Source organism: Passer domesticus, chromosome 10 (assembly GCF_036417665.1).
Source record: "Passer domesticus isolate bPasDom1 chromosome 10, bPasDom1.hap1, whole genome shotgun sequence".
NCBI classification, from domain to species: Eukaryota; Metazoa; Chordata; class Aves; order Passeriformes; family Passeridae; genus Passer; species Passer domesticus.
In genome coordinates this window covers 21,749,888-21,777,500 of record NC_087483.1, presented here as the reverse complement: position 1 = coordinate 21,777,500, position 27,613 = coordinate 21,749,888, and the positions used below count along the sequence as shown (strand labels likewise).

Here is a 27,613-nt window from a genome sequence, read left to right as displayed (position 1 = left end):
GAATATCTCTATAATATTTGTAAACACACATCTGTTTAGCCAGCCAATTAATGTTAAACCAATGTTTGGACTTAGAACACATCTGCTATAAACATGAGTAATGTGTAGCATTCGCAGTAAAAATACTGATTAGTATGAATTAATCCATCTGATATGTGTATTAAAAGGCATTTAAATATGTTGTTTTAAGAAGTTCTCATAACCCTGGATGCCATATTTAAAAACAAACATCAGTACGGAATGCTTTGCAGCCTCTTAAACAAATAATCTCGCTTTGATTTAAATAACATTTATTTTACATGACCAAACACAATAAATAACGTAATATACAAAGCTTTATAATTATTGCACATTTGTAAAATATTTTACAGTGAGTTCATACAGCCAGCAATATTTAAAGCACAAAGACTTTATTTACAGTTTCATATAATAACCAGGTCCAACGGACCTAACATAAAACGAATTTATGTTAATTTTACCAACCAGCGTCCTCATCGACCATTCAATAGACATATATCTATATTTTGGAAAAATGTAAACATTATTGCCAAAATCGTCGTATATACATCCCATACTCGTGTGATCATAACAAACGATTCCAACGATCGAAAAGGTTAAGCTGGTAAAAGAGTGCTACGTTTTGGTCTATTTTCTTTAGCATTAAATTATATTAATAAAAAATTTTAATGTAAACTCAGTGAACAACAGCTGGTATAATCAATATTTTTACATAAGTAGTCTTCCTATTCGTTCTTTACAAAATGAGAAATTTGTGGGTATAGGTGTCTTCTACCGTGCTTTAAAGTTCTCTATCCAGAAAATGTACATGTCTTGTTAGGAATCTGCTCCAGAAGCCTAGGGATGTTTCTTCTTTGCCCTTACCTACCCCCGCCCAAGGAATCTGTTCCACTGGACAAAAACCACCAACCTATGATTTATGTTCGCTGAACAAAACAGCATAGCCTTTAAACTCATTCCTGAAAGTTCATTATTAGAATATGAAAAAATCCAGTGTCTTAAAAATAGAAGTATTTCAGGACACTTAATCGAAATACATAATAGAGGGTTTTTTCTTTTTTTGTCTTTTTTTTCTTTTTTTTTGTTGTTGTTAGAGTGTACGTGAGTGTGTGTGTGTATTCACAATCACACAGGGCCTAAACAAGCAATAGCAAGTTAGATGAGGGCTTCAACTCTTCAGAAAAATCTCATTATGTGAAGAGTGAAGTGGCTCTGTAGGGAGCATTATGGAAATATCTGGGTTTGATTTAATGAGGCTCTTCACATTGGTAGAATATCAACTTAACAGAGAAAAGTCTACCCGGGGTGTCCAAGTTACCAAAATGAAAATTGGCAATTGAGATGATAAGAAAGTGGCTTTCTTGTGCGAAATCACTTCAGGTAAGAGAGATAACATTAAATAACATACATTCTATGCACCAAGAACAATGTTTTATGTACCAAGTCTCTTATCTGTCTCTTCTAATGACTTCCCTTAGCGGGTTGTTAGTACTTGACAGCAGGTCTCTGTGCGGGGAACTTTTTTCCAATTCCACATTCAAAGGAGGTCCATCAGAGAACATGATTGGCAATTTTCGTCATAATCTGCACATTATTAGCATCAAAATTGACATGGCAGTAACACTGGTGGTTTTTGATGTGCCTTTCTTCAAGTTCAAGGAAGTCCCTCCAGTAGCAGTGGTTTGGTATAGCAGGTCTCAGTTACCCGGTGGTGGCTTTTCAGAGGCAAAGGCGCGATAGAGATGCGTGAGAAATAAATCCAAGAGCCGTTTTACCGACAGAAGAAAAAGACGTCGAGAAAAAGAATTAAATTTAGAAAAGTGTCTGGAAGGTAAATGCTTCAGGACAGCAGCCTACACCTAGAGAGATTCAAGTATTTCCCAGATAGCGTGGATTATGGTAGTTAGAAAGCGTGATCTTAAAAAAATGCCTCTCCCCATCCCGACAGTGTCACACTTCCCTTCCCGTTACTGGCCCGGACTCGGCTGCCTCATTAGCTGCCGCTTGTCGTGCGGAAATACTCGATACATTTCCCATTCACTCCAACTCAAACCGAAATAATAATAACAATCAAAAAAAATAAAATAAGGCCAGAAACACATTCCCTTCCGCCGGCTGCCCTCCCTGGCCCCGCGGGCCCGCTTGCCTGCACCCCGCGGAGCCCGGCAGCGAGCACCGCGGGGCCGCCTCCGCGGGGGCGCAGAGCCGCGGAGCGCCCTCCCCGCCCGTCCCGCGCCCCACAGCGGCGGGGCGGTCAGCAATAAAAAAATAGACAGAACTTTTTGGCCGAACGCGGGGGCGCCCCCCGCCCCGACCCCCCCGTCCCCCCGCGGCTCCCTCTACAAAACACGCCGGGCTGGGCCGGGGTAGTTATCTGGTGAGCGGCGCCTCCTCCCGCTGGTCCGGCGAGGCCACGGCGGCCTTGCTGAGCACGGCGGCCGAGTAGGGCAGGAAGCCGCTCTCGGAGCGCTGCCCCGCCGCCGTGCACGGGAAGTCGGCGGCCGCGCCGCCCCGCGAGCCCAGCGCCGAGGCCGCCGCCGCCGCCGCCGCCGCCGTCTGGCTGCTGTGGCAGCTGAGGCAGGAGCAGGGCGCCGAGCCGCCCGGAGGCCCCGAGCCCGCCGCCGCTGCCGCCGCCGCCGCCGCCGCCGCCGCTGCCGAGGCGGCCGCGCTGCTGTTGAGGCCGGCGGCGGCCGGCGTCTGGTAGAGGCCGGGGTGTCGGAAACTGCAGAGCAGCTCCGGGCGGGAGTAGGGGTGCGACAGGGCGCGGAAAGTGTCCAGCGGGCGGATGGAGGTGGCGAAGGGCGCGGCGGCGGCCCCCGAGGCGGCGGCGGCGGCGGCGGCGGCCGTGACCCCGACGTGCGGGTAGTAGTGCAGCGGGACGTGGGAGTGGAAAGGGTAGGGCAGGCTGCCCGTGGCCGCCGCGTGGGTCATCATGTAGGTGTAGAAGCTGGGGTCGGCCGGGTGGGGCCAGGACATGGCCAGGCGCTGCCGCTTGTCCTTCATCCGCCGGTTCTGGAACCACACCTGCGGGGATACAAGCACAGCGCGGCCTCAGCTCCGCTCCGCTCCGCGCCCCGCCGCGCCCGCTCCCGCGGACACCGGCGGGCACCCACCAAAACACATTGCCAAAGCTTCTAGGCGACCCCTCTCCCTCCCGGAGCAATCTCCCGTGACCTTGCCCGAGGGGAGCGGTGGGTACGGCCCTCGAGAGGGACCCCTTGGACCCGAATACATGTTTCCCTTCGAATCGTCCCGTCCTCCCCACTCAAGACTCGGTCTTCACGGTATTGACGCTCATTCATTCCCCCTACGTTTATTCTCTCCCCTCTTCACTTTAGGAAATAGGCTAACGCGATAAAAACTGACGAGGAAAATAAAAACAACAATTATGCCAATAACTTCTTAAGAAGCGAATGAAAAGTGTTGGGTGCAGAAAAGCGAACGAGCACGCGTGGTGCTGATAGCTGCGGGCCCCGCGAGTCCTTCAGCCGCAGAGCCCAGCCGGCCGCGGCCCGGGGCGCTCGGGGCGGCCGCGGCTCGCCGGGGCGCGGAGCGCGGCGTACCTTGATGGTGGTCTCGGGCAGGTTGAGGGCGGCGGCCAGCTCGCAGCGCCGCGGCCGCGACACGTAGTTCTCGCGGTAGAACTCCTTCTCCAGGCGGGCGATCTGCTCGCGGGTGAAGGCGGTGCGGTAGCGGCGCACCTGGTCGGCGCCCGCCGCCGAGCCGCCCAGCGCGCCGCCGCCGTGCAGGCTGCCGATGCCCGCGGCGGGGGCGGCGGGGGCGGCGGCGGCGCTGGGCGTCGGGCTGCTCTCCGCGTAGCCTGCGGGGCGAGGGCACGGCGGTGAGAGCGGCAGACTCGGCTGGCCCCCCGATGCTCCCGGCCAGGCCGGAGCGGGCCCGCTACACCCGTGCTCAAGGCCAGCTGTCATTCTTACAAATCCCCGCTGCTAACAGAATCGATAAATTTGGATTTGGAGGCTGGTTTGTTGGGTTGGGGTTTTTTAATCCTTCGTAACTGCTTTATTTTCAGATGGGGCGGGCTTGGAGACTGCAGGGCAGCCGAGCTCAGGGGAGAGCGGGCGAGGGCGCGGGCCGCGGCTCGGGGCCCGGGCTCGGCGCTAGCCTGTTCCCCTTCCACTGCCGTTCTTTAGTTTCGTTTGAGACATACAAAATAAAAGCAGCCATAAAACCCCCACTTTTTTTTTTCTTTTTTTTTTTTTCTCTAGGGTTACGTCGAGCATCCCTTCCTTTCTCTGGCACATTTGACGAAAAAGGCATGCACTGTGGCTCCTAGGAAATCCACCGTTCATCTCCCTACACCTCCCCAGTAATAACCTCCACCTCCAGCAATAGTAACAAGCACCGTCCATCACCGTGCCCCGCTAAGAACAGGGAAAGAGACGAGGCTGGTTCAAAACGCCTCTTACAAGCAGAGGAAAAGTGAACAATGCCAAATTAGCCCGAGGTGGACACAGACAGCACGTTGCATACACACAGAGAAGGACGCACACAGTCAAATGCGGGCAGTTTCCTCGCATTCCCCCCTCTCTCTCCCTCTCTAATTTAATCTATGTATATACACTCACATACAGCTCAAGAGACGCCGAGATCTCCAAGAGCTCGGGGAAATACAGGGAGAAAGCTTTGCCTAAATATAGGTGGGTGGATATTTGTGCCCACCTATATTCTGGATATATATCTACATATCAATGGATTTGGGCATGCACACACACACACACACACGAAGGCAGCGGCACGGGAGCTGCCCGGACAGTGTATCTCGGCTATCGGGGTAGCGCAGTAATTGTAATAATATTTTACAGCCTGGAGCTCTGTCTTCGCAGAAGAGAGAGCGCCGATGCAGAGGCCGGCAACTTTGGCGGTGGCAGTGGCTTTCCTCTGGTTTTTAAAGCCGGTTGGCAAAGTGCGGGGCTTAGATGAAGATGATAAAGGAAGAGTTACCTTTGTTACTGTTTTCCTTCAGCTGGGAGGAAGTCAGGCTGGCCGGGGAGCGGAGCGCGGAGCAGCCCACCTCCACATCACTGTTCATATCTGCCTCTTGAGCAACTTCGGAATAAAGGCTGATTTTCTTCCTGCTTTCCGACGGCGGGATTTCGGAGGAGACAGTGCTTTCACTGCTCGGATGCTGGAGATTGAATAAAGTGTCTATTTCAAATTTGCCTTTGGCGGAGATGTCCCCTATAGCGCTGTGCAGGGAGGCGGCAGTCAGTCTCGGGCTGAGGCGACCACTGTGCGGAGAATTTTCAAGGGCCTCCAACACCGCATTTCCAGCTGAGTCTGACAAATTCGAGAGCCTTTTGCCAGCTGTAGGGCTGTGCAGCCCTCTCTCCATCAGGATCATCTCTTTTCTTATTCTTTCCATCATCTCAGCTTTATAAAAAATGTCAAAGTTGCAGGGCTGGTCCTGTACTAATGATGAGCTGCAGCAGGGGCTAATTCACATTCAGCCCGGCAAGTGTCTCTAAATATTATTATCTGTTTTTGAGGGAGGTGTAAAAATTGTGGGATGCCAAAGCGAGGGAATGACTGGTCAAAATGACCCATACATCCTTTCTAGCCCGAAATGTCATTCATCAAAAAGTGGTGCTCGTCATTAAGGTACGAATGACGCTGTTCGAATAATCATTTATTGTAACAGGTTTATAAGCAAATAAATACAAGCTCCTGTCAGTGGATAATGAAGGCGGCTTCAGAGCAGACAAATATATCCAGGTGGAAAGAAAGAAAGACAAGAAGTGAGGAGTAAAGCTCCTGTCCTTAGCTTGATCAGATCCTGCTTGAATTGCTCTGGGGTTTGGCCTCTGGGGTGGAATTGACAGTCTGATTAATAAAATGAGCTGTGCAACATTTCCCCCTTCATTTAGGTGCATCATTATGCTCTGATTTTTGTTTTGTTGCCTTTTAGGTCCTAATGATGCAGCTTCTTTCTCATTTGTCCTCGGACAGAACTACATGCTAAATATTAGATAATACTTTTCTTTATTATTATTTCTGAGGCGAATTTTAGATCACAACGCAAGGAAATGCTCAAGAGGACCAGTGGATCGAGAGCATCCTGCCGCTGATATCTCTTTACTTTTCCCTCCCATTTCCAGACCACTTTAGTACTTTTATTTAGGAATTTACACTGACACCCCCACGCACCCCTCACACGCGCGAACCTTATGCCCAGACTTTACAAGTCTGCAGCCCAGATTCAAGTGTACCTGCAGTAGTTACCCGAAGATTAAAATATTTGTTACAATGCAGTATATTACAACTCTATTATCTTTGTCTTCCTTGCGTCCTTAAATATGATCTCATTTTTACTTTCTATAATCCTGCTTATCGACGAAGCTAGCCCGGGATTTTTCTTCCCTCTGGGAAAATACTGACTGTTTTATAGTATGATAGGGGAAGGAAATAACTGGAGAACATTAAATACATTCGTGATTTAAAACACTCCGTGGGCATCCATTTCATTCTCCCAGCAGGTCTCACTCCAGCCCTTTGCTTCTTTCCTCCCCACCACCAATAAAACCTAAGCATTTGAAAATTAAAAAATAATCATAGAATTAAATGATGGATGGGGGGTTATTGCCTACAGGCTCCGACCTATCAGGAGCATCACCTTAACACCCTCTCTCCAAAGTTACCTGTGGCTCAGTTAGCTCATCCCTCCGCTCTTTGCCGCTGCCGCGGGGCCAAGCGTCGCCGCGCTGCTGGAGGCACGGGCTGCCGCGCTCGGCAGACGTGACAGTCGGAAAGTCTCCCTTCAGTGGTAACTTTGCTAGTAATAATGACGCTGATGGCAACCATTTAAACGAAGATAAATCCTTTGTCGTTAGCATCTCTGGAGTGCGCCTCGATAGCTGCCCAACCTTTTTTCTCGCCGTGATTTTTTTTCACCTACATCATCTAGTGTTTAGACCCTGGGAATACGAGTTTCATCTCCGGGAGAAACACCCGAATGTTTCCTGTGATTAAACGCGGGTTTGATTTTTTTTTTTCTTTTTTTTTTTTCTTTTTTTTTTTTTTTTTTTTTTTTTAATGAGGAGAGCTCTTCCTGCTAATCTTGGTCACACTCATCTCCTAAGTTCTTGTGCTCCTGCGCATGATTCATAGTTCGAAAATGGGATACTTGTCAGATTTTTTTTTTCAATAGCCTATTAAAGTCCCCCTAAACATTCCACCAAATATTTAAGAAATATTCTAGGCGTTGTTTGCGAAATCCAGCCTTCTATTAATGAGACTTTTATGCCAGCCCTTTGAAATGTGAATTTAGACAGCAGCGCGGTGTCCTGCGTTTTACAGCCCCCAAACCAGACAAGACTAAATGTCAACTTTTCCTTGCCCGCGGGCGCTGCGGAGGAGCGGGCCGGCGCTGCGGTGCGCAGGATCCGCGGCCGCAGACCCCGCTCGGGCCGGGAGCCGCGCTCCGCGGGGCGCTCCCGGGGGGCCGCAGCGCGTCCCGCGGTGCCCCGCGGAGGGAGCGCGGCGGGCAGGCGCCCTGCCGGCGGGGGCTGGCACCGCCCGCGCTCCGCGGCCGCGGCCCCGGCTCCGCAGCCTCTCGCTGCCCGCCGTGCCCGGCTCCGCGGCAGCGGCGGCGCGGCCGCGGCTCCCGGCGGGGCGGAGGCGGAGCGGAAACCTGCGGCCGCGTTTATTGCTGTCGTTTGGCGCCCTCGTCTGTTTTCCTACATGCTGTAACGCGGCAAGCATCTTGCCCGCCGCTCTCCGGAAAACCGCAGCCGAGATAGCACGTCTGTATGTGCACGCCACCAGAACCGGCGCAGCTTTAGACTCAAAAAATGTTACTGCACCACTAAAAAGGGGAGAACGGGTTTTATGTTATTTGGAGCGGATGAGAAAGACTATGTGAAAAGCCCCAGTGTGAGAAAAATAAGTCACACTCAAGTGCGGCTATGAATGATCTTTACTAGGGTTATATTTTGCACCTTTTAAATAATACAGATTCCTTAGGTTATGTACAGAGTATCTTAAAATACAGCTAGATTCATATGCAAGGGTCATAAAATGTTATACAACACGTTAATAATCTTCCACTAGGTAAAGGTGAGGTTACAAAACTGTTCCCTGCAATGCAGTTAATGAATTCACCCCAGATCCTCAATCCCCTAATAAACTAGTTGTCTGTTGTTTAAATTCCCCGAAAAGTAGAGGTACTTACTGCACTGATATTTATCTCTTTGCTTGCTGTTTGTGTGCGTCAGGGAAGTTTATATTTTGGGACTGTTGTTTTGTTTAGCTTTTTTTTTTTTTCTTTGATTGTTGCTTTTCTTTTGTGGTGTACCGTTGAGGGTTTTTGTTCGGTTTTTTTTTTTTCTTTCAAAAATAGTAGCAGAGCCTACAAAATATTTCCTAATGTTTGTAGTTGTTCAAAATCAATATCTAAGTCTGAAAAACCACGGACATTGAAGCGACATTAGTGGGCAAAGAGGGAGGAAGTTACAGAGACCGCCGAGAAACTGCCGAAATATGTGAGCTTTTGTTAGACTCTGTTTACTCAGTTGTTCTTGTAAGTTTAAATAGCTGCTTAGGCCTTTGGCCAGATTTTTACCTTGAAAGTTATTGCTGGAGGCATCAAAGAATATTTCAGTACTCATTTATTAAATCTTGCCCGGGGAAAAGGGGTCACGTAGTTTAATTGAAACAAAGTTCGTATTAAACGAGACAAACATCTCGGGCAACTTTTCACCAGTCAGAGCATTCCTGGGAAGACGAGCGGGAATATCTGCTTCCCATCCCGCAGCGGGGCAGGCTGCCAGCAAGGCCGCGGGGCAGCGCGCAGGAGACATCCGCGGCAGCGCAGGGCGTCCGGGACGCGGCCCGTGGGGTGGGAGAAGGCGGCGGTGCGGCGGTCGGGGGGCGCGGTGGTCGTGGGAGCCGCTCCCGGCGGGGCCGCTCCGAGGGGCGCGGGGAGCGCGGGGGGAGCGGGGGGAGCGGGGGGAGCGGGGGGAGAGGGAGGATCGGGGGGAGCGGGAGGATCGAGGGGATCGGGGGGAGCGGGAGGATCGGGGGGAGCGGGAGGATCGAGGGGATCGGGGGGAGCGGGAGGATCGGGGGGAGAGGGAGGAGCGGGGGGAGCGGGAGGATCGGGGGGAGCGGGAGGAGCGCTCCGCCAGTGGCGGCACCGGCCGCAGGCACGGCCGCGCCATCTGGCGGCGCTCCGGCGGCACTGCCCGTCCTGCCACTGCCCTGCCCTGCCCTGCCCTGCCCTGACCTGCACAGCCCTGCCCTGCCCTGCACTGCCCTGGCATCCCTGTCCTGCCCTGCACTGCCCTGCCATCCCTGTCCTGCCCTGCACTGCCCTGCCCTGCCCTGCCCTGCCTGCCCTGCCCTGCCCTGCCCTGCACTGCCCTGCCCTGCCCTGCCCTGCCCTGCCTGCCCTGCCACTGCCCTGCCCTGCCCTGCACTGCCCTGCCTGCCCTGCCCTGCCCTGCCCTGCCTGCCCTGCACTGCCCTGCCCTGCCTCTGCCCTGCCCTGCCCTGCCTGCCCTGCACTGCCCTGCCCTGCCCTGCACTGCCCTGCCTGCCCTGCCTGCCCTGCCCTGCCCTGCCCTGCCCTGCCCTGCCCTGCCACTGCCCTGCCCTGCCCTGCCCTGCCTGCCCTGCACTGCCCTGCCTGCCCTGCCCTGCCCTGCCCTGCCTGCCCTGCACTGCCCTGCCCTGTCCTGCCCTGCCCAGTCCTGTCCTGTCCTGTCCTGTCCTGTCCTGTCCTGTCCTGTCATGCCCTGTACTGCCTCTCCTGCCTGCCCTGCCCGTCCTGTCCTGCCCTGCCTGCCCTGCACTGCCCTCCCCTGCCCTGCCCTGCCTGCCCTGCCAGCCCAGCCCTACCTGCCCTTCCAGCCCTGCCTGTCCTGCACGTCCTGCCCTGCCCTTCCAGCCCTTCCTTCCTGCCCAGGCCGCCCTGCCTTCCTGTACTGCCGGCCCTGCCCGCCCGCCCTACCTGATCTGACCGCCGGCCCTGCCCTCCCTGTTCTCCCGTCCTGCTCTCAGGCGCTGCCACCCTTCCGTCCAGCCCTGCCCTGCCCTGCCGCCCCCTGGCACCAGCCGGAGGCCGCCTGGCCGGGCAGCTCCGCGCCCGCGCAGCGGCTGTCCTGCGTGTCTGAGGGCGCAGCGCGCTCCTGCTCAGCCCCGACTGTCCCCTCTGCCTCAGGCCGCCATACGGCCATAGGGCCAGTCCTGGGGCGTGTCCACTCTGTACTGTCTGTGGAATGTCACTCGCGAGTGAAGGACGCGAGCACAGCGTGTCCCCGAGTCCCGCGGGCCCTGCGCACCGTCCCTGCCCGCGCTGCCCGGGCACAAATCCACGGACGCCAGGCGAGTTTCACAGCGGCACGGCGGCTGCCGAGGCTGCCTTTGCTCACAGACCGGGCTTCACTCGAACGACATAGCCCACGCCCGCTCGCAAAGGGACTCGGCCGATGGCTCCGCTTGGGTTGGGCAGGCTGCCGAGCTGCTCCAAGGTCAGGGTCCCCAGGTCCCCGCGCTGCGGGCAGAGAGCGGCCAGCACCAGCCCGTGACCCCAGAGCTCAAGTTCAACGCCCGCAGTGCTCAGCCGCCCGTGGCCGCGGCACCGAGAGCACGCGAGGAGCCCCCAGAAAACTTTCTGCGTCTCGAAAGGGATTATTTAAGGTCGAAGTAACTAAAGAAGTGAGAAGCTGTGGGCATAGATCTGGAGGGGAAAATAGTTTAGAACAATTCTCTACGTGTTGCTGTTCAATCTATTCGTTTTCATAACTGGCTGTTTTTTAAAAGGCATGGGGGGAAATGAAAGTTCTGTTTAGCTATGAAAAGTTCATACAAATTAAAAGGTAACAACGGAATGCAGTGGAAACGGAATAAGGTTTGGGAGACATATAAATCTAGTGTTTTTGTTTGTGTTCTCTGTTTGTCCTGGAGGAGAAATTTTTTCTTATACCAAACACTAACATAAGAAGAAACTTCCTATCGACACAATTACCATCGGCAAATTCTGGCGAGGGAGGAGATAAAAAATCGCCGGGAGAGGGGCGGGGGGGGGGTCCTGTAAGACATGAATAGTAGGCAGATACTAAAAGCCTCTGCTGAAAGTTTGAGTGGAATCCTAGCTGTACTAAATCACGGCAAATGCACTTGTCTAAATGAGATGATTTCAGGATTGTAAAAATTTAAAAAAAAAAAAAAAACCACACACACACAAAAAAAAAAAAAGCCCACGACATTTTTTTCTGGGGAAGCACAAGCACGCCTGCAGTGTTGCTTTCTAGCTCATGTATTCTGCAGATTCCCATGCGATGTGTCAATGGAAAATGCGACGCGGCTCCTCGGGGCGCTGGCCACCCGCGGAAGCGCTGCCCGGAGAGGACAAGGACGGCCTCGCAGGGACAGACACCCAGCCGGCGCGGCAGGTCCTCCTGCCCTGCCCGACACAGAGCTGAGCCCCGATGGGAATGCTCTCCCTGGGCAAGGAAGCGCCGAGCTGCTCGGGCCTCCGCAGGGCCCCCTGCACCGGGGGTGCGGGACCCGTCCTGCTACTTGTAAACTGGGTGGGTGCGCTCCGGGAACCGACCTTTGCTCATGAGATCATTTATTCCTGTGTATAATATCCTGCCATGCAAGTCGATGTTGTTTTCTACACCCTTCACACGGCAGCTCATTATAGAATTGAGGCTGTTGGTCATGAACCCGCCCAAAGGGTTTTTTGGTGCACCGAGGGGCTCTCGCTGGAGCAGGGGTCTCGGCAGGGCTGAAGACCTCTACGGGAGTCGCTGCGGCTGCACCGTGGTTTCCTTTGATGCAATCGACCTCAAAAAGCTCCCAAACCCTGCTCTTTAGGTGTTCCTTTCTTTCGCGGCCTTATTTAAAGGTCCTGACATGAGAGAAGTTTTTACTGCATTTATTGAAAGAGGAAACACAACAGGACGTGGGAATACACATAGAAAGACGTCCGGAGAAATAAAGTCCTTCGTTTCTCTGGACTTCTTTTTATAGCAACGTTTTTGGTAGAAAGATGCTTGCAGCAACATAAAAGGGCGAGAAAATTGTTCTTCGACAAAACTTCCTTCTAATTACGGAGGGTTTAATGTCCTGAAAGTAAATACTGATTCGGCTTATAACTGAGAGAAACATGTAATCACGCCTGGCTCACTCCTTAGCTGATTATGAAAGATTAATAGCAATTATGCGGTCAGAGCTAATGAACATGAACGGTCTATGACACTCGGTTGTTGCCGTAATTGTGGGCACCCGTTTGTCATTCCAAACCCCGCTTCCAGATACCGCCGACGATTATTAGACCGGCTACAAAGCAGGGCTGCGTGACGGGCGGCTGCCGCGGGACCTGCAGCTATCCCGCGACAGCCCAGCCACCGGGGAGCCCCGCCACCACCTGCCCGAGCTGCTCAGCAAGGGCACCCCAGAGCCCGCCGTGGTGTCGGGGCACAGTTTCACCTCCATGGCGCCTGCCTCTCCTCTCTCACGCTCCTGAGCCTCCGGAGGGACAGTAAACACAGCCCCAGCTACATGGGTTTCGGCGGCGCGGAGTTTCCCTGTCCTTCCCCGCGAAGCTGACACTTTCCCCAGCAACTTGTTGCCCTCCGCGCCCAAGAGAGAGCAAAGTGTGCAATGCACAACTGCGGAGCGGCTGGACTCGGTCCAGAGGGGTAGGGATACGAGTTGTGGTTGAGGTTGTGGTTGGGGCTGGAGCTGGAGTTGGGAGCCGTCTTCGGAGCTTTCTCCATTTCCAGTACTTCGCGCTCCTGCATTTTCATCCCGACTCCGTGTGAGAGTTGAGGGAGACGACAGAAGGATTTGCCACCGTCTTGGGAAGTCAGCACGAGAACAGCCGTCAGCGTAAGCAAACTCTGCGCTCTGACCAGGCTGCCTTACCGCGACATGGACTGACACTGCACGGGAAAAGCCACATCTAATGAGCGCCAGGTTTACCGTCTTGCGCTGCGCACAGACCCCGTGCTTTTTCCTAGCCGGCAGCAATATCGGGGGTGGGGTGGGCAAGGGGGGGTGGTTAAAAGGAGGGTTCTCCCAGGGACCGACAGTTCAGTGAAGCCGGGGGACCCCTTTTCCCATAGAACAAAGCCCATCTACTCCATATATCGCCGGGAAGAAGGGAGGCGGGGAGGATGGAATGCAAAGACTGTACTGGGGTTTTTCCCCTCTTGCAGAGGCAACAATGAACTGGAGAAGGTCTCGCTGTGGATCCGGTGAGACCCCTGTCCGTGGCTGTAAAAAAGGCCCCTGCCGGCGGCCTCAAAAGGTCCAGTGGTACTCGGCTGGCCTTTTTGAAGCCGCGAGCAGGAGGAAGGGGGAGATGAAGCACCGGGGGCCTAGGTTGGTCCGGAGGGGCATCACCGCTGCTCGCCCGCCCCATCTCCCCCCGCTCCAGCGCCGGGGCCGTGGCGGGGCGGGAGCGCGGCGGCGGGGCGGGGGTGGGAGTAGAGGGTGGGGGCGCCGTCGGTGCCGACCGGGGGGCTGCGAGGCGAAAGGGGCAGTGCGGGCAGCGGGAGGGTCACATGTTCCGACGGCAGCCTATGAGCAGCCCCCCGGGCTGAGGCAAACTAATCTGGGGCCGGCCGCCCCCGCCCCGGTCCCCCCTCCCAACCTGGACTTCGTTTTTATAAACGTACCGCCAGGATCCAACCTGTTGGAGGCAAATAACCATCCGCATCATGCCCGGCCGGGGACCGAGCCGCCGCCGCCGCCGCCCGCGATGTGCAAGGCCATGAGCAAAGCAGCGAGCTGGGAGATGGACGGACTGCGCGGCGACAGCAGCGGCGGCGGCGGCGGCGGCAGCGGCGGCGGCGGAGCCCCCGGGCAGTGCCGTAATTTTCTCTCCTCGCCCGTTTTCGGGGCGGCGCACACGGGCCGAGCGGCCGCCGCCGCCGCCGCCGCCGCCGCCGCCTCGGGTTTTGCCTACGCCGGCGGAGGGGAGCGCCCGGGGGCGGCGGCGAGGCCCGAGCCCCCGACCAAGGACTGCCCGGGCTCCACCACGCCGGCCGCCGCCCCCGCGCTGGGCTATGGGTATCACTTTGGCAATGGATACTATAGCTGCAGGATGTCCCACGGGGTTGGGATACAGCAAAACGCCCTGAAGTCTCCCCCCCACGCCTCCATTGGCGGCTTTCCCGTGGAAAAGTACATGGACGTCTCCAGCTTGACCAGCTCCAGTGTCCCCGCCAATGAAGTCTCCTCCAGGGCGAAGGAAGTGTCCTTCTACCAGGGCTATACAACCCCCTACCAGCACGTTCCTGGGTACATAGACATGGTCTCAACGTTTGGCTCTGGGGAACCGAGACACGAAACATACATATCAATGGAGGGCTATCAGTCTTGGACTCTGGCTAATGGCTGGAATAGTCAGGTTTACTGTGCCAAAGATCAGACACAGAGCTCACACTTCTGGAAATCGTCCTTTCCAGGTACGAGAGGGGGAGAAATGGTCTGAGCAGAACACCCCCGCGCCTCCTCCGCCTTCCCGTCCCCTCCCCCGCCCCCGGGCTGCAGGGGCGGCCTGCCGAGCTGGACACGCTGCACAGACACGCAGAGAGCAGGGTGGGGGCGGTGGATGTTCTCTTTTTCTCACTCTCCCCTCGGCCGTCTACCCCCGAGAAAATCCTCACCCTCTGCTTTCCATACCCGCGGGACTGACCCAAAACCTCCCCGCCGCCAGCGCCAGGCCACCCGGCCCCCGGGCCGCGAGCGCCGGGCCGGCCTCGGGCTCCTTCTCCCGCTGCTTCCCTCGGTGCCCGGGTTTATAGTCGCGTTTGAAGTTTGCAGGACCGTGGCTCGAAGGCTTGCTCTCCTCTGCCTCTCCGGCTGGCGACTGATCCGGCGGCCCCAGAGCACTTAAGAGACCGCGAGCAGTGAGGGCACAGAGGCACAAACCACATGCAAACAAACCCGGGAAACTCTCACCAAAGCGATTTCTGTGTGCGCTCTGCCAGCCCCGAGCCGCTCTCAGCCCCCAGCCAATGCCCCACCGCCCTGCATGCTCGGTTAGCGATGCATGCCTCAAAAGTGATGACAGTCCATCAAAGTTTTGGTGGTGCTTTACTAGAGTGCAAATAATGTGGCAGTGTAAATAATAATAAACTGTAAACAACCCGGCATTATTTATTTGCCCATGAAAGCCAGTGCCCGACAAGTATCGGTTAAGCTTTAAAAGCCTGTAATAAAATTCTGATTTTTCACATCATGTCTTTTACAATAGGGGACGTTGCACTAAACCAGCCCGATATGTGTGTCTACCGGCGCGGGAGGAAGAAGCGAGTGCCGTACACAAAACTGCAGCTTAAAGAACTCGAGAATGAATATGCCATTAACAAGTTCATTAACAAGGACAAGAGGCGAAGGATATCCGCAGCCACAAACCTGTCTGAGAGACAAGTTACCATTTGGTTTCAGAACAGGAGGGTGAAGGATAAGAAAATAGTCTCCAAACTGAAAGACAACGTGTCCTGATACATTAATTGCGGACAGTGATGAAAATATAAATTCAATTTACCACCAGCTAAAGACTTTCGAAAAGACTTGAAAATATATTTAATTTTTTTTTGTTTGTCCTTCCAGCGGTGGCGAAATTTCGGGAATTGTTTTCCGTGAAAGTCAGCGTTTTTCTCTCAGTGTAAGGGAGTGTTGACAAGTCTTGAATTGAATTATAGTTCCTTCTTTTTGAAAATAATAATAATATTAATATTAATTATATTTTCTGTTCTTCCCTCTAGGCCAGTATAAACGAATTTAAATATGTTGAACGGTAAAAGTTATGATTTTTTTTTTAATGCTTAAGTCTTTGTGGGGTATTCTGTGATTTTTTTAAATTTTTTTTTTCTCTGAGCAACAGCCAGTACCAGAATGTGTCAGTTTTGATTTGGTATCGTAAACTTCAAAACACGCCGAGTGGAAAAAAAAAAAATCAATCGGAAATACAAGAAAGCCGGAATACAGACCCGTGGCAGCACCCGGCTTCTGCCAAACTTGCCTGGTCCACTGGGACCCGGAGAGAATTGAGTGAGGGTTCCTGGCTACAGCAGAATTTTTAATTACTTTGTCGAGGAAGGGAGAAGCTCTCCGAGCTGTTGCGGGGCGCAGAATCGCGGCGTGCCCCACCGCGCTCCCCGCTCCTGCAGCTTCGGGATTCAGCTTGGCTTTGTGGGTTTTATCCGCCGCAGTTTCGTTTTCAGCACAAGGAGTCCACGCTGCCCGATAGAAAAAGGGGCCCCGGCTGGAAAAGGGACGATCTCGTGTCCCGGGCGGGCGCTGCCCGGCTGAGCGCTCCGCGGAGGCGCAGATTCGGCGGCTCGGGGCAGCGCTTTGGGCAGCACGGCTTGGGCAGCTCGCCCTGCGGCCAGAGGAGAGGCTGCCCCTGCAGAGGTGTGTACGGACCTGCACAGAGCCGCCGGGGAGTGCCCGCTCTGCCCTGGACCAGCCCGAGACCCTTCTACTGCCTCACGCCCAAAAACTCCCCGATGGACAAGCGAAGGTCACTGCTAGGTTTTAATTTACAAAACTAAACGGGTGTTTATGACAGAAGCAATAAATAAGGAAATTCAAAAGATGCCATAATTTATATGGGCCGAAAGGCTAAGATTTTGTCGATTTTTTAAAATCTTTTAAACCTAGTGTGCATGTTATGATATACACAGGGTGATCAGACACGCTAATCAGCAACTAGGAGAGAGAAGTGGTATCCTCTCTGTTAATGTGCCTCAACTAATTATTAAAATGTGTTCCAAACTAGTATTATTTATTATAATATACTATTGCTCTAAACATTTTGATTACCCTTGTATGTGGTAAAACATACGATAAGCCTATTTCTCCATAAACCATTTTTTTAAATTGTCTTAAAGTCAGCTTTTACTTTGTGTTGGAAATACAATCTGAAATTTCAAACTGTTAACGATGTTGCAAATCTTTTCCTGAACCATCTTTAATAAAACTATTTCTTTTCGCTGTATATAAAAAGAGAAAGAAATTCGCCTTCTTTTGCCGCAGAGGGTTTCACGGGCTCCAGGTTTGCCTGGAATCCTCTCAGGGACACAGTACGCTGTTCCTAGCAAATGAGAGGTAGATAGACGGGCATTAAAGGATGAAGAAGAGCGTCCGAGAGTGTCTTGGCAGGAAAGGGTTTTAGTGAGAAAGACATGCTGCCGGCGAGCAATCCGGGGCGTGGGAAGCAGGGGAAAGGCTGTGTGTCCCCTCTCCCTCCGAGCCCCCTCCGCCTGCCCGGTGCCTGGCGGCCGAGGGCCGTCCCTTTGTTCTCCGTTTCCAAAATGTCCCTGCACTTGCCGCTTCCCCGGCGGCCGGCCCCGAGCGATGCCCCTCGGTTTTCTCCGCAGCCGCCTGGCTCCGTCGGAGGTTATCTTCCGCCTCCTCCGCCCTCTTCCTTCCCCTTTCTACTCTGCTCGCACGTTCCTGGCGTTTGTTTTCCCTGAAAGGAGGAAAAAAGTCCATTTCTGAGCAGTACAGATTTTATCTCAAAGCTCATTTTTGTTTAATTCTAGTATAAAAGAGCACTTGTGCTGCTCATCCTTTACGTGCCTGGAACAGCCCGCTCTGCTGATGCAACCTTCTTTTCTCCGAATGTTTTAAATTCTTGTCTTCTCCCCCTTGGCACCCCCACTCACCCACACGTACTGCCATTAATTCTACGGAGGTTTTTCCTCCCACCGAGTCTCCCTGCAGACGGACGGGCCGGGCACTGCCCGAGCTGTTTTGTTTCCCGGCCGCGGAGCCATCGCGGGCTGCTCTCTTCCTCCTTCCAGGCTTAACCTTTGGCTTTGCCGGGCTCCGTGCTTTCAGAAGGCGCAGCTTGCCGAGCCAAAGCCGCCTTCCTCGGGCAGAAGGAAACCCGAACTGCCTGGCAAATCGGTACCAGATGGAGAGGGGTCGCCTTTTAGTTTCGTAAGACCGTGCAGAATCATTAAGAAGCCAGCAGCTACAGGCCGGAGGAAGATGAGGCGCACATCTGCCCCCCTACCTACCGGCTGAGATTAAAAGGGTTTTCTAAGCCTGGAGCTGGGGCATTGGTGAGCCTCGTTCAAAACCTCCTTGGGCTCTTCAGGACATCAGCCGCATGTGGCCCCGGGGCCGGGCTGCAGCCCCAGCTGCAGGCGGCCGCAGCCGCCCGCGTTTAGAGAGGAGGGTTTGAAGGTTCCTCCGAAACGTAGGCACGGTACTGCGGATAATTAACATGTACCTCGACAAAGCGAGCTGCAAATGCACAGTGGCGCAGTGATGCGTTGCCCGGCTCCTGTCAGGCTCTTTCCCAGCCATGTCTGAGGCAATCCTGCCATCTCCTGGACAACCCCCGGCATAGGCAGGGGAAGCCTTCTCCTGGCTGCGGGCGCCGCGCTCCCGAGTGATAAATGAGCGAGGGAGGCTGCTGGGTCACACGCAGAGCGCCCTTCGTCTGTGAACTGGAGGACTGTGCCAGAGAAATTACAGCGTGTGGTCAGCTCTGATGTCCAGGCCTATCCGGACGCCTCTTTAAAAACCAGGGGGGAAAAAAAAAAAAGAGCGGAAAAGAGGAAAGGAGCGTGTGAAAGCAGGCCTCCGGGTCGCCCTGCTCCTCAGTGGTGATATTTCCTGTACAGACACAGGCGGGGGACACCCGAGGCATTAACATGCCGCCCCCAAACCAGCAGCCGGCTGAGGCTGGAAAAAGCAGCACAAGCCCAAACGAGCCTCTCCTTCCACTCCACCCCTCTCCCCTCGGCTCCGAGGCCAGCCGCCTCTGGAACACGATGTTTCTGTAAATGTTTTTCCATGTAGATTTAAACATTTTCCGTAACTGTGAGTGTCTCCAGCTATTTCAGGTTTTTATTAGGTTATCTTTTTTTTCCCTATTTTTTTTGGTATTAATTAGCAATTACAAATGAGTTGAATATTAATTGAAAGCTCTGTTTTCTCTAACCCCATAAAAGTTAGTTTGAAGTGTCACCTTTCTTTCCGGTGACTGGGAACTCACATCCATTCCTTGTGTTTATTGCAGACAAAAATATAGCCTTTGAACTGAATGTTCCTTTTCTCTTCCAAGAACTGAAAATCTGCTTCTTCGTAAAATACGTTATGAAAAAAAATTCACATCTTCTAACACAAAGTTAGAATACAAGCTAATAAGAGGGAGATTCAATTGGTAGACATAACTCAAACAATAAAAATTAAAGGCAGTGGTCAGCAATATCCTCCAGCGGTGCTTGTGTGGTCCTGTGTGGTCTAGGAGAGAGCAATCATTTAAAGATTTTTTTTTCCAGGGCAATGAAATTACTGCAGAATTTCCCTCAATTTCCCATTAAACAGAAAGATGAATTTGATTAGGACAATGTCAAGAAGGGCAGCGTCTCTGATCTCGCCTTAGAAATAAAACCAAGATTAAAACTGTGATTAAGGGGATAATAACAGGGAAAATTAACCCTACATGCTAACTAGGTTCAAGTTTTTAACCGAGGTAATGAAAGTGGGAAAGTCCGGGCATTAAGGCTTCTCTTGACTCCGGACTCGCACACCCGGGGAGACCTTGGGAAAGAGGCCGAGGGCAGGAACGCCCGGTCCGGGGGGCGGATCGGCCTCCAGAGTGCCCCGCGGATGTGTGGGGTGCTGGGGCAGGGAGCGCCCATGGGTTCTCCACTCCTTCCCCAGCCTTCCAGCTCCCTGCCAGGGTCTTTGGGTGCAGCACACGGGGCCGTGCCTCCTCTCTGTCCCCCGAACGGCACGGCTCGGGAAAGGACACGAGCAATCTCCTGTGAGGATGCTCTCAGATATGATTTTAATAATTCTGGGGCTGTGGGGAAATGAGAGAGATAATGGAATAAACGGGCTCTTGTTCGATCAATCAAAAATATAAAAATACGTGTAACTCCCCAAAATGACACAGTAATAAAACAGTGAGGGATGATTTTCTTCTCATGAGAGGAAAACTCCTCACACACAACCTGAGAGATGAGGCTGCCTCTCCCCTCCCTCTGCCCGCTGCTGCATTCATACCCTCTGTGCTGAAGAGCAGACCCTGGCACTTTCTTTCTTGAATTCTTCCGATTTTATTAATCTGTTTATTTATTTATTTAATCTCAGAGGGTTGCCTAAGTAATTCCGTGTTGTTGCTGTAGTTTTTCTCTGTTTGTTGATGTTCGTTTGATTGTATTTCAAAGACAAAACAGATTCCGAGTTTTCGAAGCGCTGTTTGCCTAGAAGGGCTTCCAAGCGACGATGAAAAGCAAAAGGGGTGAAAAAGGGCAGACGTGGGGACCTAAGAGAGCACTGGTCACTGGTGTGCCAGAATGACGATCCCGGCAATATCCGATCCATTCTGACTTTATTTGCACGCACATGCAGACGCATATCGTGCAGTTAGGGGCAGAACAGTTTAGGGCAGTACGTATGCCCTAACATCCACATCTCATAGACATCACAAGTTATTTCCAGTGCTCGGTGCTCACTCTTACCGTGGCTCTGGCTCTGGCCCGGAGGGTGCTGCCGGCACGGGGCTGCACCCGGGGCTGCCCTGTCCTCTCGGCAAATGTTTGTTTTCCGCTCATCTCTCTGCTGGCGCCGCAGCTCTGCCAACCCACCCCGGCCACTTTTATAGAAGCAGAGACCATGGTTTCCCCTCCCCCTTGCGAGCGCGATATTTTCATATTTCAAGTGTTATCATAAGACTTTTTAAAAGTGGGGGTGAAGAGAAAGGAAAAAAAAAAAAAGGGTGGGGAGGGGGGGACTCTGTGGCTCGGTCGCTGGAGGCGGTGCTGAAATTACCGGCTTTGAAGAACCTGTCTGCAAAGTTTCGTCCAATCGTTTCAGGCTTTCCGCTTATTCCCTGTTGTAACTAAATACCGCTGTAAGAACAGCTGAAGTCCTTTGTTGGAAATGTGTGATCGCAGTCTCTACAGATCTGGCTACGTTGGTTCTCTCTTGAATTTGCAATCGCCAGATTCCTTTTATTTTCCTAATTTGCGGGCTAATGGCAGTCAATTGGCGGCTCTGCCCACCATTTCCTACCCCCGGAGCTCGATCCCCTGGACTTGCTCAAGTTCGTGCGCAGCCCAGCCGCAGAGCCACGCGTTCGGCGGCGCGGCGCAGCCTTACCTCCCCGGCTCCGTTCCAATCAACATCAGCTCCAACGGCAACAAGGAGTGCCTGGAAGACAACAATAAATATTACGCCCACGATACGAGCTCCAAACAAGAGGAGAGATGCAGGCAGAGGCAATCTTTTGCAAATGACCCAACTGTTACTCACACAGCCAACTTAAAGCCCGTAAAGTATGACCACTCGAGCCTGCAGAGAAGTTTGCATGGCTCGGCTGCTCTTTTTGAAGTGAATTCCTGCAATTCAAGCTTAAAGGAGGACATCAAGAATCCCGTCAACTTGAACCTGACAGTTCAGCCCGCAGCAGTCCAGTCATGCCTCAGACCTTCAGTGCAGGATGGTATGCCTTAAATATCTCGCTTTAGTTAGAAGAGACCTAGCTATACCTTCTTTTTAAGAGATGCCTGTAATTACTTTGTAACCCTCCCTGTAACTCTTTCGGAGCAAAAATTGTTTAATCTAACTCGGAGGTTAGATAGAAATTGTGCTGTCAGACGTGCTTTGCCCAGTTTTCAGACCTAATTTAGCTCTGATATCTTGCGGTTTTTTGCTTTTTTGGGTTTGGGTGGGTTTTGGGTGTTTTTTTTTTAATTATTTTTTTGCGTATTCCTCTATTTGCATACTCAGACTTTATCCATTAAATTGTCGACGTGTTTGTTGTAGGTTTGCCTTGGTGCCCCACCCAGGGGAGATCAAGAAAGAAACGGAAACCGTACACAAAACAACAAATTGCTGAATTGGAAAACGAGTTTCTCCTCAATGAGTTTATTAACCGACAGAAGAGGAAAGAACTATCAAACAGACTGAATTTAAGCGATCAGCAAGTTAAAATTTGGTTTCAGAACCGGAGGATGAAAAAGAAAAGAGTAGTAATGCGAGAGCAGGCTCTTTCTATGTACTAGAGCAGAGTCCACCCGTTCCTGCATGAACTTGTGCCCGGAGTGTTCACCCCTAGAGTAGGGCGTACGCGCCAGTGAAACGCGGGGAATGTGTCTTTTTACCATTTAAACCAAATTCTCGAAGCGCGTAGGATCCCTGCGTAAATAGGCAGCGCTGAGTTCTTAGCCAAGATGAAGAAGACGAGCCGGACCAGCACGGAAACATGTATTATCAGCTTTTTTACCTTTCTTTCTCCATTTATATAGATTTTTGTCCCGCATCCCACCCTCTCTTTCCCCGGAGAACAAGCGGTGCTAAACTAAGATCGATTTCTTTTCTCTGTATGTAAACACCATTTTGCAGCAAAATAAAGGAATAACGCCTAGTAAAGACGTCAGCTCTGTGAGTCCCGGCCGCTCCCTTCATCTGCTGCCCTGCACGCCAGGGCGAGCCTGCGGCGCCGGCTTGTTTTGTGGTTTGGAGTAACCTGCTCGAGCAGCCATGGGGAAAGTGGTTAGCAAATAAACCTTTTTCTTTAGGGTTTTTTTTTTTCCCCCCTTTCCACCCTCCCCCGCCACCCCCCGAGCCGCAGATCCGACCGCAGCCCGGCGGAGAGCGCACGTGACCCCGCGCAAGGCCCGCGCGTCCCCTGCGCGCCCGCGCAGCGCCCGCCGCTCGGCCCCGACGGCAGCGCGGCCCGCCGCCCCGGCCGGGGCACGGCTGCTGCACTGGCACGGCCCCGGGGCTCCCCTCCCGGGAAAAGCACCCCGCCGAGCGCCAGCCGGCCCGGGCAGCGCGGGGCCGGGCGCGGAGCCTCCCCGCGGGCGGGCCGGGCCCTGCCCTGGCCGCGCTCCTGACTTTGGCCTTGTCCGGGCGCGGCCCCGACGGGAGAGAGCAGCGGGCGGCGCCGGGACAGCGGCCCAGGCGCCGAGCGGCTGAGGGGGCCCGCGGCTCAGCCCGGGGTGCTGCAGGCACAGAGTCGGCACAGCACCGCGGTTTCGGGGGCACTGATCGTTCCGCCAGCCAGCCCCCATCGCCGCTTCTGCATAGATTTGTAGGAGGGAAAAGTGGGAAGCGGCTCGGGGTTTTGCCCAGATATAGACCTCAGAGGATAACCCAAGCAGAGGGGCTGGGAGCAGTGTCTAAGCCGTTTGATCACTGTTTTGGGACCAGAATGAGATCGATTTTCCCCGCATCTTGATGGGAGGTTTCTCTGCCGAGAGCCGCCGGCCTCTGCAACACCCGAGCAGTGAGACTGGCCAGAGCTCCAAGGCCTGAGGAAACTGCACATTGCCCTTAGTCTGACACCTCAGAATATGAATTCTAAAAGAAAAATCTCACGGATTTATAGGTCCGTATTAAAATGCCTTTTGGCTGCCGTTTCAACCTAAGTCTTCATTTCTTAATGAAGAGCGTTTCCACGGCTCCCAACAGTAACAATAATTAGGCTGGCAGAGGCTGCCTTCTTTTCTGGCATGTGAAATAGACTCAGATATGTCTGTTCGTGGCGTACACAAAAAATCTAAACAACGGCAAGGAACGGCACAAAGCTGATACCTACTTACACGGGGCTATAGCCTTCCCAAAGGCAATAAACTCATTATTTGATAAAGAATCATATTTGAGCTTTGCTCATACTCCTGTGCTTGCAAGTACTGCTCGAAAGGGCACGGTAGTCCAGATGAATTTGGAGCTAAATCCCGGATTCCTAGGCAGGCAGAGAGGTAGCCATTTTCCCGAAAGCTTTCCAGGGAGCCCCAAAGGTAACGCTTGGGTGGTGTTTCGGGGGGAGAAGGAAAACCAGCCCAAAGCATTCGTCGCCACTCTTACCGCCCGCAGTGCCCAATGCAGACAAAACCCTACCTCGCTCATGGCGGGGTGGCTGCCAGTAGGAAAGCGGGGACGAAGCCTCGCCGGGTGACAGCTCCCCGGGGGCAAGGGATGCACACCCAGCCATCCACAGGCGCAGGAACCACTCCTGGGTCCCTCCAAATCTTCGATACGTTCAGCCTCCGTGCTGGGAGTTGACGCATTGCGGACAATGATGGTCTCTTCATCTAGTGGCATTCCCTAATTAAAAAAACTAGAAGCAACCCCAATGAAGCGAGCCAGGAGAAGAGCAAAAACCAGATAAAGTCCCTTTTCTTACCCTCTCTTGGAATACTATTCAGACGGCTATAGTCCGTGAGAAATTGACCCATTGCTCTGTTCTTCCCCATCCTAGTCCTCCCCAGTACAACCCGTCCCTTTATTGCATGGGTGATATGAAATCCGAAGAGGAACCTCGGATGAAAATATGTGAAAGGCAATATATTATTTATTAAACGCATCTGATGCAAGATGATGGCTTGTTGTGAAGCTCCTAGTCTAAATCGCCTACGGAAAGAGAAAAGGCAGAGGAGGTAGGATCTAAATTGCGGTTTGCTGAGAAAGTCTGTGTACAATGTATCTCTGTATGTGCTTGTGTGTCTATAGATGCACTCATTTCAGCAGTGCCCGTTGTGTGTGACCGCGTGTGCACACTCAGACGTGCGTGTTTGTGGGCTCCTGCTGTGCACAGACACATCGGCGGTAGAAAACGGTGCATGATTTCACGCGTGCCCATGCTCCAGGGCTCATCGCTTCCCCTGAAGCAGTGGGCGAGGACAGTGGTGCGGGCGTGGGGAGGCACACACGCGTGGCAGGGCTGCAGCCGCGGGGCGCGCCCTGCCTGTGCGGCTCTGCCTGTGCACACCCACCCGGGCTGTCCCCTGGGCACTCGTGTGCACACGCGTGTGCGACACGCCGCTGGGCGTGCAGGAGATGCACCCGAGTGAGGTGGATGCACTCCACGCCCTTCCACTGGATTATTTGGGGTGTGTTACCAGGTGCCCCCTGCACCGGCTTTGCGGGGCGGGATGGAGCGGCGGGCACCCGCTTGCTGTGCCCACGCCCGCGTCCCTCCGCAGCACGCAGGCGACGGTTCATCCCTTTATTTACTCAAACATAAACATCTTTGCATTTCCACCGCAGCCTAAACGTGATAAAGCCCTTCGAGGAGGCTCTCCATCCCTCCTCTTTTGATAAGGCTGCAAACGCAACTTGGTTTGTTGGGAATGGCTCTGGATGCCTTTGTGCTTCCTAAAAGAGCATAAATAATTAAAGTTTGGCAGAGAGGAAAAGCTTTCTTGCAGAACTGTAGTGGCAATAAATGAAATGACTCAGAATCTCTTCTCCAGTCGGTTTTTACGAGAGCTGCCAGACAGTGTCTGTTCACGTTCTCCAGATACTAGGGGCGCCATAACAAAGTTAAGGTCAAGTTAGTGTCTTATCTTGGGTGGCACAAAAATACCGCATCTTCTCCAGCCGGACCGGGTGTATTTTTAAGCCCAAACGTTACGCAAGTCGCCTTAATTTCCACGGAGAGCATTTGGAAATGTCTCTTGGACCTGAATACTTGGTGATTCCAGGCAACGATTGCAGATGTTTCAAGACGCCTAACGGTAAAGTATTCGCCTGATTGTGTACATGATGTGCGTTTATGTTTCGATGCTATTTAATCTGCGTAAGGGAAAAAGAAAAAAAAAGGGGGGGGGGGGAGTGTGTGTGGGGGTGTTATTGTGATGTTCAGAGCTGGGCTGGTACCGACCCCAGGGTGAAAATGCTCTGGCAGGCGGGGACCCCCAGCTCTGCCTTATTCCAGCGGGGTCTCTGCTGTGATATTGGTCTCACATTTCTCAGATTATATCGTTTCTTAAAGGACTGTTTCCTAAAAGAGCTTTCGTACTAACAAATCGTCGCCATGTCTTTGAACTTGAATTAGTTGAAACCGGTTGGCTCCTGCGCCAAAATTTAATTGATGCTGGGCTTGTTGCATCGAAAAGAAGGTGAAAGATTCTGGCTAAGGCGCATTTAGTTATTTGAACGGTAAAGAAAATTAAGCTCCATAGGTTTCCAGAACCATCTCTTTTGACGAGATAGGCGATCAGAAACCTTGGGGGGGGCACAATCCGAACGGAGCCCTGCCCTGCTTTGCTGCAAGGTCCAGGGTAATTAGTGACACAGGAGCCATTTTAACTGCGCAGACATCATTTTTGGGAGGTTGTTTTTTCTGTTGCAGCAGAACCGAGAGGGCTCGGAAGCCGATTAAGGGAGGGAGTGGTGGTTCTGTGCTTTGATTTCTAGTGATAACTTGCAACTTGCAAGAGTCTATCTGCTGAGAACAATGTGTGGCGTTTGAGGTGTTTTGCGAGTGAGGCACCAAAACAAAAAAAACACCCAACTGTACAAAGAAAAGAGAAAAGGAAAGAAAGAGGCGGCGGTGGGGGGCTGTTAAAATGAGCTCCATAATATCTGCCTGCCTTTGGTCTTTTTATTTTTAGAAAGGGCTAGCTGGGTTGCGGCATGGGAGCCCCTTGGGTAGCCCTGGACTGCTCTGGGGAGCCAGGGCGTGCAGGAGGGGCAGCGCCGGTGGCCGTGGCGGTGGCGGTGGTGGCGGGGCGGGGGACAGGCTGCGGGGCGCAGCCCGGGCTGCGGGGCTCCCGCCCCCGGAGCCTCTCCGCATGGCGTGGCCGAGGGCGAGCAGGAGGCTCCTGCAGCAGCGGAGCCGAGTCCCCAGCGGGCACGGCCGCCTCGAGGGGCCGGGGAGCCCACGGGCCCTGTCCCCGCTTGCCCGGAGCTCTGTGGGGCCGGTCCCCCACCTGCCGGGCTCTCCGCTGGCCGTGGGACCCCGAGGTGCCTTTGTGGAGGTGACACGGGGCCTGCCGGCATGCCGAGCCTCCGCCCGGGCATTGCTGGGGTGTCCGTGCTCGGCCTGGGGACTCGCCCAGGTCTCGGGTTTATTTGGAGAGCGACCTGTGATGGAGCTGACCTGGCTGTGCGGTACAGTGGCGGAAAAACCCATTCCCATGGAGAGCTGGCAAATGGTTCTGGAATGAGCAATTGGTCGAGTATAGGGCTATTGCTGGCGTGTATTCCTTATTCTCCTCTCTTTTCAACCTTTGCGGCCCTGTTTGTGCTTGTCTGTCTAAAATCATATTTTAAGAAAAAGAGGAAAATTGGCAAAAATGAGCCCTCGAAGGCAGGGCGGGAGCGGGGCTGGCGGCTGCTGTGCGTGCCGCCAGCTCCCAAGTCTTGCTTTTCCCTTCCAATGAAAATGAACATTTTGGTGGGAGTTGGAGGCAGGAGAACAGAGGTCACTTTGTCTGCTGCTCTGCTTCCCAAGGAAACCGTGCTTGGTGGACTTCTTTTCCTGCCATAGCCCTCTGCCTTACAGAGAGCCCGAAAGTGTCTCCCTTTCGTAAATCCGGCTGCTGAGAGATGTTCTGTTTGCGTATTTCTCATTTCAGTTTGGCGCCCTGACACAAGTGCGCAGTGTTTGGGCTTATAAGCGAGGGAAAACGAGGTGATCGAAACTCGGGCTTTGAATTTCGTGACCGGTTTTGATGCCAACTGTGGATTGCGGGAGCCGGGCGGGCAGATCCGGTCGTACACTCGAATGTGTGAATGGGACTTGGCTTTCCTGAGTGAGCCATCACCCACCCGCTCATCATCTGCTTGAGCGGCGGCCGGAGAGTATCGCTCCCTCTGAGGAGGAAGCGATCACGTTTCCGAGCCGGGGGTGCCCGTC

The 27,613-nt window shown here is 53.3% G+C and overlaps 3 protein-coding genes and 1 long non-coding RNA gene across 4 annotated transcripts; 3 read left to right on the top strand and 1 right to left on the bottom strand.

Moving 5' to 3' along the window:
- Positions 1-2,388: 2,388 nt before the first annotated feature.
- On the bottom strand, positions 2,389-5,404 carry EVX2 (even-skipped homeobox 2). The gene is made up of 3 exons (XM_064435563.1): positions 4,981-5,404; positions 3,582-3,838; positions 2,389-3,042 (listed from the first exon to the last, which is right to left on the bottom strand). The coding sequence occupies exons 1-3, from the start codon at positions 5,402-5,404 to the stop codon at positions 2,389-2,391; spliced, it is 1,335 nt and encodes a 444-aa protein (XP_064291633.1).
- A 7,051-nt stretch (positions 5,405-12,455) lies between these two features.
- LOC135309448 (uncharacterized) lies at positions 12,456-13,720 on the top strand. The gene is made up of 4 exons (XR_010369714.1): positions 12,456-12,683; positions 12,768-12,873; positions 13,203-13,241; positions 13,671-13,720. It is a non-coding gene; the product is annotated as an uncharacterized LOC135309448 (long non-coding RNA).
- A 27-nt stretch (positions 13,721-13,747) lies between these two features.
- Positions 13,748-15,830, top strand: HOXD13 (homeobox D13). The gene is made up of 2 exons (XM_064435562.1): positions 13,748-14,456; positions 15,248-15,830. Exons 1-2 carry the CDS (start codon positions 13,748-13,750, stop codon positions 15,496-15,498), a joined length of 960 nt encoding a protein of 319 aa, XP_064291632.1. The 3' UTR covers positions 15,499-15,830.
- A 5,004-nt stretch (positions 15,831-20,834) lies between these two features.
- On the top strand, positions 20,835-22,402 carry HOXD12 (homeobox D12). The gene is made up of 2 exons (XM_064435561.1): positions 20,835-21,466; positions 21,790-22,402. The coding sequence occupies exons 1-2, from the start codon at positions 20,905-20,907 to the stop codon at positions 22,026-22,028; spliced, it is 801 nt and encodes a 266-aa protein (XP_064291631.1). The 5' UTR covers positions 20,835-20,904; the 3' UTR covers positions 22,029-22,402.
- The last annotated feature ends 5,211 nt before the right edge of the window (positions 22,403-27,613 follow it).

Excerpts from the sequence above, each read along its gene's own strand:
- EVX2 (XM_064435563.1), bottom strand. The coding sequence starts at position 5,404 with ATGATGGAAAGAATAAGAAAAGAGATGATCCTGATGGAGAGAGGGCTG. Across the intron at positions 3,839-4,980 it reads GAAGGAAAACAGTAACAAAG|GCTACGCGGAGAGCAGCCCG; the intron begins GTAACTCTTCCT and ends CTCGCCCCGCAG. Across the intron at positions 3,043-3,581 it reads TGCCCGAGACCACCATCAAG|GTGTGGTTCCAGAACCGGCG; the intron begins GTACGCCGCGCT and ends GTATCCCCGCAG.
- HOXD13 (XM_064435562.1), top strand. The coding sequence starts at position 13,748 with ATGTGCAAGGCCATGAGCAAAGCAGCGAGCTGGGAGATGGACGGACTG. Across the intron at positions 14,457-15,247 it reads CTGGAAATCGTCCTTTCCAG|GGGACGTTGCACTAAACCAG; the intron begins GTACGAGAGGGG and ends CTTTTACAATAG.
- HOXD12 (XM_064435561.1), top strand. The coding sequence starts at position 20,905 with ATGTGTGATCGCAGTCTCTACAGATCTGGCTACGTTGGTTCTCTCTTG. Across the intron at positions 21,467-21,789 it reads CAGACCTTCAGTGCAGGATG|GTTTGCCTTGGTGCCCCACC; the intron begins GTATGCCTTAAA and ends TGTTTGTTGTAG.